Consider the following 16,749-nt stretch of genomic DNA (forward strand, 5'->3'; position numbering starts at 1 on the left):
GAAATTTTTATGGAGGAAATTCTCACCTTATTTATTTCCAGAAAAAAAATGTTTTTACTGTGTTTCCGTGATGCTTAAGACTGACCGTTTGGGAAGAAATGTGTTCCCAGAATTTAAAAAAAAGAAGGAAAAGTAATTTGGGGAAGAGGAATTAACCACCAATGACTTATTGTATGCTAATAAACAAATTGCAACTTATTAGGAAAAAATAAAGGGTAGACAGAAGTGTATTTTATATGAGATTGCTTCATGGATTAATTGCTGTTTATTAATGGGCATTGCTCACACTAACTAAAGGTGCTGTGTGTTAAATTCAGTTTATGCCTCACATGAGAAGTTGGCTTTCAAGGTGGAAGACCTTTTGTCCCAGTGATACTTTCATAACATGAGCCTTGCCTCTATCCCTTACAGCCGTGGATATTCAGTGTGTATGTGGGTACTTCTTAGCACTCGTAGCCCCACCCACAGAGATTCTCCCAACTGTTAGGTCTGGGGTAAAACCAGAAGTGTCTATGGTTAACAAGCACCCCAGAGATTCTGGAAAGCACTGCCCTATTATAACCCAGAAATTTGTCTTCTTCCCCAGGCACCTTACCTACCAACCATGGGATGTTGGTATGGTTAGTATATCTATTTTCCCAATAAGAAGGAAAACTTCGAAATACACCAAATTTTGAAAAATATAAAGTTGGTTACAATGTTTGCTACTTGGAGCCATCTTTTTAAAAAATACCTTCAACAGGGCCAGACCATTAAATTCACTGAGTAGGGTACTTTTGTAGCAAGACATAGCCGATCTGGAAATGCCTCACTGCTAAAAAAAAATGTGAAATCGAGTAAACATGTTCACACCCTTTGGCTTCATCTTCCATTAAAATGTAAAAACCTCTTAGCTTAATATGGTGCTCAGGGGCCTGTGATAGTGTATCAGATGCTTTCCTGACAGTGTCTTGGAGGAAGGCTGTTTACTCTGGACGCAGAGTCTCGAAGGTGGTGGGGGGGTGGTGGTGGCATGCGGTGGGAAAGGGCCGACCATGGGGAGCATGGGGGTCTCTAAGGTTAGGCTTGACACATAATCTTTCCCACGCCCACTTCTGCCAAGAGACAAGTATTAAATAAGGACGAAATGTGGGGTTTTATTAATTAGAGGATTGCCCATTGCCCATGAGAAAGTGAACATTTGCTCAGATTGCATCAGAGAAATGTGTGCTTAGAACACATAAAATTATTTCTGGATATTTTTTAAAACCTGGTGTGAATCAATAAAAATACATTTCTCTCATGAAAATATAATGTAAAGTGTTGTTCTCTTTGAACCAATCATATGCTTAAGCACCTGAGTGACATTGTGTTGATCTCTGGGGCTAACGTTAAAATTTATGCTTCAAATAAGAACATATGCCACACTTTCAGCACAGAGCTTCTCAGGGAAAACACGCTTTTAATATGTAAAAGATCCTATTGCAGGAGCACAGAAAAAGGTCCATTCGAGAAAAGATCCATTGGGTGAGGGTGGGAGGAGGTGTCTGGAAAAATTGTAAGACACAGAAATGGGTAAAAAGGATTAATGGTATCCCATGTGGGGCGCCATTTGGGAGTATCTGTTTCTGTAAGGACTTGCACCTCCAATCTGAGTTATTTTATAATTCAATAAATTGCAGAAAGCTGATAGTAATGCACATAATTCTTGTTCATAGAAATGCAAATACCCTTGTCTGGTGGGTATGACTGGTTATTAGTCTGGCATTCCTGATTGTCTCTCTGCCCTTTGAGTTCTCCTCGGAATCAGTTGTACCATCTTTTTCGTTCCTTCTAAATTAATGAATGAGATTAAATTGCCTACAAGTGTTCATTTCATACGTTTAGAGTCATGATTTTACTTTTTATTTAAGTCAACCGTAAACAGCAAATCAGGCAGGTGTCTACTACAGATTCTGTCATATGTCCCCCACATTTAACCCTCAACTGATTTTTTTTAAAGATTTTGTTTATTTATTTATTTGAGAGAGAGTGAGAGCAGGAGTGGAGGGGAGGGTAGAGGGAGAGGAAGAAGTAAACCCCCTGATAAGCAGAGAGCCCAATGCGGGGCTCAATCCCAAGACCCAGGGATCGTGACCTGAGCTGAAGGCAGATGTTTAATCAACTGAGCCACCCAGGTGCCCCAACCCTCTATTTCTAAAAGAGCAGATTTCAGTCTAATACTTTACATGAAGCCTGACACATCTCCTTTTTTTTCTAGCTTCAGACAAGCTTGACTGAGCCAATGACGTTATCCAAATCGATATCTCTTCCTCGTAGCGCGTACTGGCATCACATCACTCGTCAGAACAGTGTTGGAGAAATCTACAGTTTGCAAGGCAAGTGACTTGAAAATAATAAAGCAGCACCTGCATTAGCCTCCTACAGGTGGGCCAGGAGTCATGCAAATTGCTTCGCTTGCTTTTCCTCCATTCTCATTTATCAGCTGTCACTGGCCACAGTGGGTGCTCTGAGATTTACGGTGGCTTTTCTAAAGCTATCATTTCATAGACTCACAGTAGAAATTATTGCAAAAGTCCCTAAGGGCTGAGGACCCTATTTGGCATAGGAACTTGGCTAGCACGTTATACAAAACATACCATCAGAAGCTAAAAGTAGCTGGTACTGGGGTCTGTTTCATGCCATTTTACAAAGGATTTCTTTCTGAGCGTCTTTTTTTTTTAATAGGATTGAATATCAGTTCAGGAGGCTGATTTCTGGCTCTGAAATAAAATGCTGCATAAACCTACTCACGGAAGTCTTAAGGTTTACCCAAAGCCTTGACATAGAAATAATTCTGGAGGGTGCAAGGCAGGAGACAAGTGTGAATACTTCACTTCTGTATTTTTCCTAATGATGAATGTTTAATCTACTAAAATGGGGATGGTTTACCAGATGAATCAGATTAATAGATAGCAGGTATTTCATCAAGAGCAGTGCAGACTTCAGCTTTGGCATTTTTTCTCCTATTCTTTCCCTATTGTCTTAAAATGAATAATCTTATCCTTCAGATAATATATTCAGCAGCAAGCAATTGACTAACAGAGGACCAAGGCTGAAGGAAGTGGGAACTTAGAAAAATAAGGCTAACAAAACACATTCATCCAACAAAGATTTTTTGAGCACAATAGATTTGAATGTAATAGGCACCCAATAAATATCTGGTGAAGGAATGACGGGTATGACCTTCAGCACAGCTAGGCATTCAGAATGTTTTTCCACTCATACTTTAACTTTTGCTCATATTAACAACACTAAGTGTTTCAACAACAACAACAAAATGTTTTGGTGACAAGGAAACTGAAATGGTGTGTTTTCAAAGCAATCTTTGCTTGCCAGGATTTCAAACCTAGACTAATGGAATTTGGTTAGTGGGAATTAATGATTAAAGATACGTTCTGCAAGGAAGAACAGTCAGAACAATTTTAGTCATTTGTTGATGACAATTGCATTTTATATTTTAAATGAACCCTCTTATGGGTAGTTATTACCTTTTTGTGTTATTTCTTTGCATGAGAAAATCTTCACTAGGATGAGGAGTAGAGGATTGAGGGGACTCTTGACAATTTTGTGGATCAGAAAGAGGTGTCACATATTCTCTCTTGCTTCCTTCTACAAATGCCAGCAACCACACGCTAAAACCGCCTGCATCAAGATCTTAGGATTAGAAAATATGTTTTTAGTGTAAGGTTATTTTTATTTAAACATAAACCTATATATGAAATTGTTGTCAGAAAATGAAATTTAACTGAGTAAATTTTACATATCATATTGGCTTTATTCAACGATTCATGAGCAGACAGCATGCCATCCAACAGATAGAAAGGAGGTCTGAGGAGCTACATACAATGAAGACTTTTATAGGCAAAGGGAGCAGGAACAAGGAGGTTAAACTGGCCGAGAATGGATTGGGTGTAGCAAGATCACTTTCCTTTAGGGGATGGTGAGAATCTGTCAGACAGATGTCCTCACTAGTACTGACCAGGTAGTTAACACTGACTTGTGTAAGATTCTTTTTCTGGGAGACCTGAAACTAATTCAGTTATGTGTTAAGTCAGGTGGGCGTTATGGGACTTAGCCTAAGTGACTCCATATTGAGACTATTGTCTTGTTTTTAACAGTATTGATATTCAGTAAAGTAGAAATAAAACCATAGAACATTTTCATTAGAAAATACAAATGAGCAAATTTCTAAGGAAAAAGAAAGTCAAATGTTAAAACAAATAAGTTCAAAAAAGGTTGGAACCAATGTAGTGATAACTTTGGGTTTTGACAAGAGTTTGGTCTATAATGCTAGCAAATGAAAGATTGTTGTTTTCATGGTAGTGTGTGGGGAACTTTTCTCTGAAGGGAAAGCTAACATTTAGAGTGATGCACAACATCAGAGATAATTTCTTATGCATCCAACAAAAAAAATGCCAGAACGCATTTAAACTTCTCAAAACATTGATGAAGACTTGCAAGACAGTGTTGACTTACAATACAATAGAATCAATAACTGATTTGAACACTGGGATCTGTCTCACTGATCCTAATTTCCAGCAAAGGTAAGGATTTAAATGCTCTATCAATTATGATGAACAGTTTGTCTGCATGGTCTCAATAGCACATTCTTCCTTGGTTGTTTGTTGTCTTTGTGTAACAAAGAAATAGGCATCGACTAAAGTTGAGTACTACAAGTCCAATAAATATAGAATGTATTTGATGTAAAGTACATTTCACTCTACTGTGGATTTATTTTTGTATTATATGCTTCTTAGAGCAATATGTTTTACCATTTTACATACCCCTCATTTTATGATTATATCGTAGAGAGAGATATAAAGATCTAGATGGATAGAGATGGATAGCTAGATCATCAGTAAGTGGATTATATATCCACTTACTGATGATATATATATTATATATATACAGCTGTAAACTTGTTAGTGATACTTTGACAAAGCAAATATATTTTGCTCTCCTTTTGTTCTATTGAGGCAGTCAAGGTAAGCAGAGAACAAGAGTCTTTGGACCATAGTTTTTTGTGTTGTTGTTTTTGTTTTTTTATTGGTGTGTAATCGACACAGGCTTCACCCTCATGGAATCAGGGCAAGATAAAACTACCAAAACAGGAAATAGAAAGGGAAAAAGTGAACCTTAGCACCCTTTCTTCATACACATCTACATTTTTTTCAAGAAACTACATTCGATGCCTCCAATCCGAGTTATTTTATAATTCAGTAAATTGCAGAAAGCAAAAGGTGAACATAGTCTGGTTTTCCAGAGTCAAAGGAAAAATCGGTCAATGGTGGGTGTTACATCATCAAGTAAACTTCAGGTAGCATTGAGGAATAAAAATGTATCTTTAGAATTATCATATTTTCTACATTCTGACTGTGAAGCTCAGATCAATATGAATTAAATTCAGCAGGCTTTCATTCTGAAGGTAAAGGGGGAACAGCTTTCTCCATCTAAAGCTTCATAGATTGGGATTCATTAAGAAGCAGCACATGTACTAGAACGGAAAAAAATATTCACGGTGTGAAAACAAATCTATCCCACATTATGACGTGCCTATAACTTCGATTGCCTGTCACCCTCAAAATTGTACTTGCTCAGTTCTACTGTATTCATTTCTGTCATCTGTTCTCTAACTATAGAAGCAAGATACTCTCTAAAAGGCCAACGTATCAATACTGACATCCTGCATTTACTTAAATGTTTGGAAAAGAAGTGCAATATAATCTGCTAGATCTCCCCATGCTGCTCCCAGAATGGTGCTCTGAGAGTGTAAGTTTTTTATGGTTTCTGTCTTGTACTCCAGCTCTCTGGAGTCAAAGGCTAACAAAAAGAATAATTCACTTTAACAAGTACACGTTAGCTAAGGACTAGGCAGCTGCTATGGAAAATCCCTCCCCCTAAGGGGCTTGTGAGAGGTTGGATCACGTCACCTCTTCTTGCAGAAGGTGTGAGAAAAGACTTTTCCTGTTCCCGATTTTTGCCAGATAATAAGGATGACTAGTTTGTATTAGAAAGTAATTTTATTTCTATTTCTCTGACTTACGCGTTTATGAAAATGTTTGCGTCACAACACGTTGTAGAGTTGCTATCTGTAGACTTAGAGAAACCTTTCACTTCAAGAGAAGGAAACATGATTTTGAACTCTTGACTCAAAAGTAAATGCCACTTGTTTAATTGCTAGAATTGTGATGTTGGTTCTAAGGCCTTCAGAGATGTGTTGAGAGCATGAGGAACACTCAAAAAAAAAAAAAAGGTGAGGGGGGTTGGGGAGGAAAAGAAAAAGGAAAAAGAAAGAAACGAAACCCCATAAGAAGGTTAAAGTTTTTCTTCCTTTGGAAGGTCATCCCCTTGACTTGTAGTCACTGTCCTCATAACTATATGACAGACTGTATGGCAGGGTCTTTAAATTGAGATTTGTGAAGATGGCAAAGCATTTATTGAAAATGACAAATCAGTCTAGCAAAAACCACTGATGGTTCCAGGCTCACTGCAGGCACTCACCGAGTCTTTGTCGAATGCAAAAAAATGAATTTAAAAATGCATTAGAAAGGATAGACCACCACATCCCCTCCCTGAGGAAAATTCTCTCCTGTCTCATAGAAGGAATCTTCATGTCTGGTCCCCCACGCAGCCCATCCTGGGCACCCATCTTCCCCTGCACACACTTTGGCTTGTCTGCTTCTTGCTTTAGGATTGCCTGGAGTCCCCAGACCCCTGCTCCTGCTGGTCTTTATTTGGTAAGCACAGGAAGCACTATGAGATGCTGTGGCTCTGTCCCCATAACCTGAGAGCTGGGTTTCTGCCTCTGTCCACCTGTTGCTCTCCCTCTGGAGAAAGTCTTCCACCAGCTATACTGACGTGAAGGGGGGACAAGAATGTGGGCTGAAAATGGTCCCCCAGTGAATGGGCTTTGGGACCATGTGCTATCCCTACATTTCCCTGATACATTGCATCACCTATTTTTACACAAAATTGTATGGGATATACTGTATCAGTTTTGAGCAGCTTGAATAACCTCACTATTTGAATCAAGGAGGATGGGGGGGTGCGCTTGTAAAAGTGGTAACTTTTGGAGTTGTGCTTTCATTAACACTGATTAATATGCACATGCCAGCTCCGAATCGTCTGGCTCCCTCTGCCCTCTCTACGTCTCTAATTAAGCTGCAGACCGCCCGTGTCAGCACAGCGCACCTGATTACACGGAAGGCATTTTACACTCGCGGAAAGGGCATCAGTGGCTCCAATTTCTCAGAAGGACAAGACGCAAACAGGCAATTAGAATTAGAGATAACCTTCAGAAAACAGTAAATAGAATTCTGACGTAGATTAGGGAGGTAAATCAAAGGATTTACTCACTCTTCACTCAACTATGACCCTCTGTCCTTTCCTGCCCGTTCAGTTTCAAGTTTACACTGTTTGTAAATCGTTTGCATCAGGACTTCTGTTTAAATTTTCATCATATGATGTTTTCCGAGTTGCAAAGTTAATAGAAGCCTTGTATAGCAAGTTAAAAAAAAAAAAAAAAGGATAGGAAAGGGAAAATTGCACCGATGGTAAAAAGGAGCCTGCGTCTGTTCAGTGTTCAATGTGTACGCTGGAAACGAGTCAGTCATCACAAGTGGGAGCAGCCAGATGCCTCACGCATCCTCCGTGAGCCCCAGCTCACAGGTGGCCATGTGCCAACAGCCCCAACACGTGAGCCATTTGCCAGAATCAACAGTTTCTAGTAAACCTTCTTTATGAACAGCTACTGCATGTCCTTCCCTTAGAAGGGTAAAGCTAAGGCAGCAGATGCCTCCCAGGATATCAATTTTTAGAGGTAAATGAATTGATTGCTCCCCAAAATAGACACCATAAAAAGTCTCTGAATGTTCTCACTGTGAAATGCTTCTCACACGCCACAGTCATCCATCATCACTCCCTCTTCCATGCTCCCAGATGTTTTTGTGTAACTTTAATATCGCAACACATTTGTTTATAAACCCTCTTGTTCTGTTTGTGAGGTGGCAACTTGAGATGATCTTCATCCCATGGCTCAGCCGAATTTAGGGTGCCATCATTGTGAAGAAATGCCATCTGTAGGTTAAAATACTGAGTTTGGAGTTAAATAATCTGAGTTTGAAAATCGACTCACCACTGCTGAGTTGTGTGGCTTCGGGCAATTTATTCATCTTTCTAAGCCTCATTTTCTTCATGTCTACAATGAGGATAATAGTTCCTGGGGCGCCTGGGTGGCGCAGGCGTTAAGCGTCTGCCTTCGGCTCAGGGCCTGATCCCGGCGTTGTGGGATCGAGCCCCACATCAGGATCCTCTGCTAGGAGCCTGCTTCTTCCTCTCCCACTCCCCCTGCTTGTGTTCCCTCTCTCGCTGGCTGTCTGTCTCTGTCAAATAAATAAATCAAATCTTTAAAAAAAAAAAATGGTTCCTATCATGGCACTTTAGTGAGATCACCCACGTTAGGTATAAACTTTCGGTGATTATGAACTACTGTCAATATATTGAAGGAAATTAAATTTCCATTAAGAAGTTTCTTTCTCTGACAAAGGGAAGTGTGCTCTCCTATTCCAATTTATTCTAGAGTTTACTTTAAAATATTACAGAGTTTCTGCTATACATGAGGAATTTTGTTTTGTTCTAAAGACTTTATAAAAGTCTAGCTTTAAGAAACGATTTCTAGTTTTTACAGTTCTAGAAAAACTAAATCTAACTCTAAACCTAACCTTAAGTTTTTAATGCAAGATTTAAAAAAAAAAGAAAATGTCAGGCTTAAGTTTTCAGCTGTTTGTTTTCTTTCCATGGGTGAGTTTAAACAAGACATTTACGCCTCAAACAGACACACCCTTTCTCCCAGGCCTTACAAGGCTCAGTCCAGGTAGCCCAAGGGAAATTAGATGCTATTTTTCAGGCCAAGGAATTGCACATTCCTGGAAGGACTTTATTCAGCTCACTGCAGAGGAAGTGCCCCCACTTTACCCCACTCCCCCCCCACCCCTCAAGATCTGTGCTTGCTGATCAGCCTACCCTGACCAGGGAGAAGCCTTTCCGAGAAATTTCTTCCTTCCTCCACTAAGGTAGACTGGTTTTGCTTGAGCCAGTTATTCCTCAGTTTATTCTTTCTCGGGATGCACCCTCTGGCTGGACTAAAGGTGAAAGGCAAGATTTAGATTGTTAATTAGGTTCTCCTGACATAGCACAATACAAAATCTAAAGACGGTGCACAGTGTAAGATATAACAAGTCAGCCATTAAATCACTAGTTACTAGATATGTAAAAGTAGCAGATAAAGATAGATAAAGGTAAAAGACTCAAGACTTACCAGATGTTATATAGGATTAGTGTAATCTGCCAGTGGTTTTATTAAAATAAATTGTTTCATACTCTCTAATTCAAACCTGAAATTGAAATTTGAATTAATCCTGAAACCTGGTCTCTATACCTGATTTTTTTCCCTCAAGCTTCCCCCCTCCCAATTTTTTAAATATAGTAGGTAACATATTAAGTTCAATAAAATCAAACTATTATGGAAAAAATACATATTCTATTTTATTCAGTAGGAAATAAAACTAGTATGCAATATTAATTCAGGGAAAGGTTAATAGAGCCTTAACTGAAGTTCAGCTGTGTTTGTCATGTACGTAAGTGCATGTGCACACGTGTGTACACACACACAGAGATGATTGTGCACACACACACACACGGAACCGTATAGCTCATTGCTGTCTCTCCGTATTATTGTACCTATTAGGCTGCACATCACAAATTATAAAATACATAGAAGAACCTGCAGGGGAAAAATGTTCAATTATATTTTTCTCCCTGACCTCTCTTTCCTGTTTTGTTTTGTTTTTAACTTCAGCTCTACCTCTGGCCCTCCAACTAATACCCTATCCCTGGGTATTGGCTTAATAATTGTATTTTGTCTGGTTTTTTTTCTTTTATTGTCCTCTGTCTGCCAAACAGAAAATACAGCATCCTGAAACTTGATAATGGTTGAAGGATACGAAAAGACAAACAACATCAGGAATTAGCATCATTGAAGTAATACTTGCCAGAGAATAAATTGCAGAATTCATGTAGATTTAATCCTGCCTGTGACCTTCGGTGACGTTCTAGGACTTATCTGACTGCCCTACAAATAATAGATGCGGATTGAAAATTTGTTGCTACAAACTTTAAACATCCAATATTTAAAATCTAGGAGCATGGTTGTATAAGTTTATATAAAAGAAATATGTTAAGAATTGAAGCCATGTGCCCATGTGTTAATGACTATATTTAACACAAGAAAAGGAGAGTTTGGAAGTGTTCTTAGAAATTTTTGGTTGCCATTGCTATATCATATTGGCTTGGTAAGGAGTGTAGAGCCTTCATTTTATTTTTGTTAAACTATTCATAGTACAAGAAGGAGAAGTTCAGTGACAAAAGTTTAAGTGGTATGTCTTTTACATATATGCTCAAAGATAAAAGATATATGATTTTAAAACAAAACCGGAATTTCTTACAGCAAAACTCTGTGACAGAAATTGTTCTTCGTATCCTTTCATTCACCAGAAAATGCCATTCTTTCAATGAATTTGGGAAGTGTCTTCTCTGGCGTGCAGTGGAGGGATAGCCGTAGTCTGGGGCCCTATCATACCCATTGTAGAATTCTTTCTGTGCTCGAAAGAGATGTTGGCTTAGAACGCTCTGGGCTTGCCTCTGTAACTGTAATTAGCACCATCCTGATGAGTGGAAACTTTTCTTTGAGAATAGTTTATAATTCATGAGTTCATTTGTAAAATATTTTGAAGTCGTCTGGGTTTTTGATAGTAAAATTTAGTATTGTTCTTAAATGCACACACACACACACACACACACACACACACACACACACCCCTCACATTTTTTCCAAACAAACAAATGAAGGAAATCCTAGAGGACAGTCTGTTTTATTTTCCAGCATGTCTCTGCAGTGTTGTTAAAACTTCTTTAGGGGCACACCAAGTAAGTCAAAGTATGTACAAATGAAAATCACAATATGCTATTCATTCATAATCTAATACCTATTTCCTGGGCTCAGCAGTGACTCCATCCTTCTGAAGTCAATTACACACTAAGAGTCCGGAAATCAGAGATGTCATCCTCGCTGAGTAATTCACAGGCACCTACCTGTGTTTAACCACATTCAACAAACGCCCAGGGGGAGACTGCCTCACCGCAGCGGTCAGCTAAGAAATGCATGGTCTGAGGCACCAGTAAGGAAATGTAACATGTTCAAAAATTCTTCATAGGAAGGAGAGGGATATTTTATTGCACAATCTGCTACCAACAAAATATGATGCTACGTAATTTCACAAATATAACCTCGTATACACAACACACTCTTGTAAAGGTAGATTGTTATGGATGCAGTTTTTATAGATGGAGAAAAGGCAGTTGTCATTGTCCACTTATTTACTGAGCACTTTTACCATGTCGTGATAGATGATCTTCCCAACAGCTGTCTGAAATAGGTGCTATTATTGACCCATTTTACAAATGAGGAATCTGCCCTCTCCCTCTGCTTTTCCCCCTCTGCTTGTGCTGTCTCTTTCAAATAAATAAATCAATCTGAATATGCAAAAATAACTTGCCTAAGGGCCAAAAGTAGTATTATCAACCCACAAGGTCCTATTTTTCTAGCTAGAAGGCCACCAGGATAGGAAAGTTATGTAAGTGCCCCCGGGGGAAGAGAGTTGAAGGCAAGGTGGAATGAAACATTAGAAAACTCTACCATTCTGCCCAGTTACAGTCTCTTTGAACCATAATCAAGGTTTACAAGAATTATTCCTCTGAAAAGCAGGCAACAGCTATTCTCAAATGTGCCTTAAATGAGACGACCCAGATGGAAGCCATCAAGGCAATTTGTGGAAAATCCACACTGTTCAAAGTCAGGTTCGACATGGCTTGGGCACTGCTTTTAAAAATTTCATATAACAGCCTCGCTTCTTTTGTGGAACAACTTAAAGCATGTTGTGCATGTAAATAAGTTGGTTTAACTCCTGAGAGTCGCTATTACTTTTCATTATTACTTTTCAAGCTTTTTAACTAAGTTTTACAGCAAGTTCAACTGTGTCTCCCTCAATTCCAATTTCTTCAGAAATGTCTTATTTTGGAGATTTCAAAATCACTTTCCCAGGAGCAAATCCCTTTTATTTCATGCCCTTTCCTCCCTCCTGACTATTTCCTTCTCTTTCCTTCAGGCGTTAACGCTGGCATGCAGAGTCTCCTTGTTGTGTTGTTAGTTCATGTGGTTTCTATCACGAAAGTGTCAATGTCTTCTTTATCAAGCTTCCTTTCCCTTAAATAAGCACTTTTTGTGTCTTCTATTGAAATGTGATTTTTTTGGATTATTTCTGAAAACCTGCCTAAATTCCAAGGAATGAATACTTGACACTGAACTGAAATTAATATTCAAAAAGTTTTGTTGCAAAATGAATACATCCTCATTAAAAAAACTCAACACACGAAGAAATACGTGGATAAAAAGTTAAAAATCACCACTAATTCTACCATATATTGTTAAACTTTTAGAATATAAGTATAGCAATATAGATAAAAATAGAAACTGAGATACAATTCATATATATTTATAAAATTAAGAGCATACTTTATGTGAAGTCATTTGTTATATTTTTAAGTTGTATATTATATTGAGAACAAAGTCTGAGTGACATTTAAGGACTATATAATTTCATTGCAAAACCCTACTTTACTTAACCATTGTTCTCGTGTTCAGTATGTACATTATGTACTTTTTACTATTCTAAACAATGCTGCAGTAAACACATCTGTATATAATCTTTTATTACAATAATATTTCCAGAAGTGGGATTTATTTTAATTTAATTTAATTTTATTTTATTTTATTTTTATTTATTTCTTCAATCAACTTTTGCCATACTGTGCCTAGGCTTAGGGGATGTGTCTCATTTATAGAGAACAATACAGATGTGGTTTCCATCCCTAACATACATCCAGTCTCATAAGAATACAAGCTCACAACCCATCTAGCAGAGATACTAATTTGTTCATTTATTCAACAATTATGCATTGAGTTGCTTTTATATGGTATTTCTATGTGGTTGGGGACCCAAAAATGAAGAAGAGAAACAAGAAACTTATTCACATGAAAGTATATGCCAATAATAACCAAATAAAGAAAATAATAAACAGGTTAAATTCAGACATTGATGAGTGTCACAAGGAAGGTATATCAGAATCATGACAAAGAAAGTGAATTGGCCATTAAATTTCCTTTAAGAAGTGATATTTGAATTCAGGTTCAAATGTCAGAAGCAAATGAGCCTGTACGATTTTGAAAAAGAAATTGTAGGCATAGACAATGTCATCAGGCAGAGGCAAGTCTGGTATATTAGAGGGGTGACAGGTACATTTGGAGTGGGTAGAGCACAGGGAAAATGGCACCCATGGGCAATGGTGAGTAAGCAGGACTCAGTGATGAAGGACGCCATAGTGATCCACAATAATGGCAGTTACTGGCTCAACCTAATCGTTCTAGTTTTATGTGTATAATCTCAAAGTTTCCCATAGGAATGTTTCATTGAGGGTTCGGGGGTGTTATATCATTCCTACTGAATCATTCTCTTTTATAATTATCAAATGCAGTGCAGTTCTTTATCCAAACTCTGTTTTTCTTTATCTTCTATTTACTTTCAGCATTTCTGTGTCATTATAGATGTTTTATGATCAAAACAGGCTGGACTTTTAAAACTCAAAGCATGTTTTTGTTCTTTTATAACAGGAAAATCCAGTCATCTTTATTTATTTTGATTCTACATATTTTGTTTTCCACTCTCTTATTTTATTATTTTGGTCTGTAATACTATTTATTTACTTCTTTCCCCTTCTTTATGTTAACTATTTTTAATCACATTTATTTTTACTCTCCGCCCCCCCCATCTACTTGTTTGGAATTACATATATTCTCTTAGTAGTTAACTTAAGAGTTTTAGTATGTATACTTTTTTTAAAAAGATTTTATTTATTCATTTGACACAGAGAGAGAGAGAGCACAAGCAGGGGGACTGGCAGGCAGAGGGAGAGGGAGAAGCAGGATCCCCACTGAGCAGGGAGCCTGATGCAGGGCTTGATCCCAGGACCCTGGGATCATGACCTGAGCCAAAGGCAGACGCTTAACTGACTGAGCTACCCAGGTGCCTCTTAGTATGTATACTTGACAAAAACAAATGTAAAGTATAAATGTAGCTCCTCTTCTCTTTTTAATTCCTTTCGTATTTCTCACCACTATTATCTGGGTTTTTTGGTTTTTTTTTTTTTTTTAAGTAGGCTTCACACCCAGCATGGAGCCCAACATGGGGCTGAACTCACAACCCTGAGATCAGGACCCGAGCTGAGATCAAGAGTTGAACACTTAATCAACTGAGCCACCCAGGCACCTTCATGCTATTATTTTATTTCTCTCTTCTTTTGAAAACACTCCAAATTTAATTTTTAATACTATTATTATTTTTACAGTTAATGCATCTTAGATCTATCCATCTGTTTCACTGTTTCTTTGCTTCTGTACTTCAGTCCTTATTTCTGAGTTCAAATTCCTTTTTTTAATCAGTCATTATTTGTTTTCTTCAGTGAGCATTTTATCTTTAGCGAACTCCATGTTTTGCAAAGATGAATTAATTTCATCTTCATTCTTGCATGATATTTCAGTTGGTTATGGAGTCCTTGGCCATTTGAGGATAATCTCACTATTTTCTTGCTTCATTTACTACATCTGGCTTCATTTCTTGAATGACAGTTTAGCTAGTTGCAGGATTCTCAGCCACCTGGAGAGTGTTCTATCCCGTCACTTTCTATGCCGTCTCATTTCTGTCCAGATGTCTGTCAGTGTAGTTGTTCATCTTTCATAGATTAACTGTCTTTTCTCTCTGCTTTTAGAAATTTCTGCTTACATTTGGAATTAGGCAATCTTACCCTCATGCCTCAAACTATGAATTTCTTTTGAATTTTCTTGTGGGGACTCGATATATTTCTTCAACCTGACAAGTCCTGTCATTCATGTGTTCCGGATAATTATCTGTATTTATTTAAATGTTGTCTCACCCTCATTGGTGCCATCATCTCCTTTAGGAATGATTATTAAATTTATGTTTGATATCCATGTTCTGTTCTATGTGATTGACAGTATTTTACACTTTTCATCCCTGGGATATCTTTGTGCTGCATCTGAGTGATTTCCTCCGATCATACAGTTCACTCTGGATTCGCTCTGCAGCTGAGTCTGCGTTACCACCTCCACCATCATTGATGCTTTTGATATCTAAATCTTGTAATTATTTTGTGAATTTCAGCTACTCTTCTTTCACAATGGCTTATTCTTTCCTTGTGCTTTACATTCCTCTTAAATATTTTTTTGCATTTCATACCCCAAGAGTCTCTTCAGTTTTCTAGAACATACTTTAATTCTGTGGAATTGGCTCTAGCAACCGTGTTCATTCTGTTGTCGTGACTGCTGACTCGGAGTCTTGAAAAAACGTTCCATTGGGTGTGTCTTAATGCCTGATTATGAACTCATCTTCAGTAAGAATTACATTTCTGTGAAAATCTAGTTGCCCCAGGAATGAAAATATTCCCCCAGAGTGGTTTCACATTCTTTTTTAGGTTGAACCAGTTGGACTGCCACTGTTGTAGACTATTACTTTTAAAAAACAGTAACTTCATGTGGCTCAACCTAAAAAATAAAATAAACCGAAAATTTGACAATCATAATGAGATTTTTTTGCAAAAACACATTTGATAAAAATTGTTAGATGATGTGAAAAAAAGTTTCTGAAGAAATAGAAAAATGAACAATATAAAACAAGCTTGAGCAGAAACAAAAATCAGAGAAAACATATCACTCTTAAATATCCATGGGACAGTAATGAAAAGTATGTGAGGTCACAAATATGTCACAACATGTATAAAATAAACATAAGCCCAAATATATATCATGTGCTCATGTTTTCCCATCTTAATGCAATAAAAATAGAAATCAGTAATTAAAAGCCAAAAAGGTCTATACTTTTGGACTTTAAAAACCCATCAATATGATCTTGAGTCAAAAAAGACACAAGAAAGGAGCATAAAAATATTGGAAGCTTAAGATAATAAAAACACTACATCAAAACTTAAGAGACATAGCTAAATGGGTAGTTAGAGGAAATGTTATAGGCTTAAATATCTAAAATAGCCTTAAATATTTAGAAGAGAATAAGGATGGAAAATTAATAAGCTAAGCACTCAACAGTATAGGCTTGATGAGGACAGTACCAAATAGAAAAAAATTTACCAACCTCACGTATAAATATGGATACAAAATGCATCAGTATGGCCTACTTATATTTATCCCAGAAATGTAAGGATCATTTGACAAGAAAATATTAGTAAATGATTTCATATTAAGAAATTGAAACTAAAAATCTATGTGATGTCCTCAATGGGTGTAGAAAAATACTTGATAAAATTCAGTACTTTTTCATAAAAAAAAAAAAAAAGAAAGAAAGAAAATCTGCACTCTAGGCTAGCAGGTAATCTTTCTCACCTGAAAAATAGCCTTTACCAAAAATCTACTACAAATACCATTTCCTGAAATTTAAGAACAAGTCAGGAAGGCACTCTATCATGATCAGAACAGAAATAGAGATTTTAAAAACATGAATATTAGATAGGAAGAAATAAATTATTTGA

At 37.4% G+C, this 16,749-nt stretch overlaps 1 protein-coding gene across 2 annotated transcripts in view; it reads left to right on the top strand.

Annotated features, from left to right (window-relative positions):
• The window catches only part of DOK6 (docking protein 6), a 368,631-nt gene that overhangs the window by 296,456 nt on the left and 55,426 nt on the right, over positions 1-16,749 (top strand). The window contains exon 7 of one of the 2 annotated variants that reach the window (XM_002915925.4): positions 2,240-2,357. The exons of the other annotated variant lie outside the window; for it this stretch is intronic. Coding sequence (XP_002915971.1) covers positions 2,240-2,357 — 118 coding nt within the window. The remainder of the gene's footprint in view (positions 1-2,239; positions 2,358-16,749) is intronic. 2 annotated transcript variants of the gene reach the window in all.

This window comes from Ailuropoda melanoleuca, chromosome 14 (assembly GCF_002007445.2).
Source record: "Ailuropoda melanoleuca isolate Jingjing chromosome 14, ASM200744v2, whole genome shotgun sequence".
Classification (NCBI taxonomy): domain Eukaryota; kingdom Metazoa; phylum Chordata; class Mammalia; order Carnivora; family Ursidae; genus Ailuropoda; species Ailuropoda melanoleuca.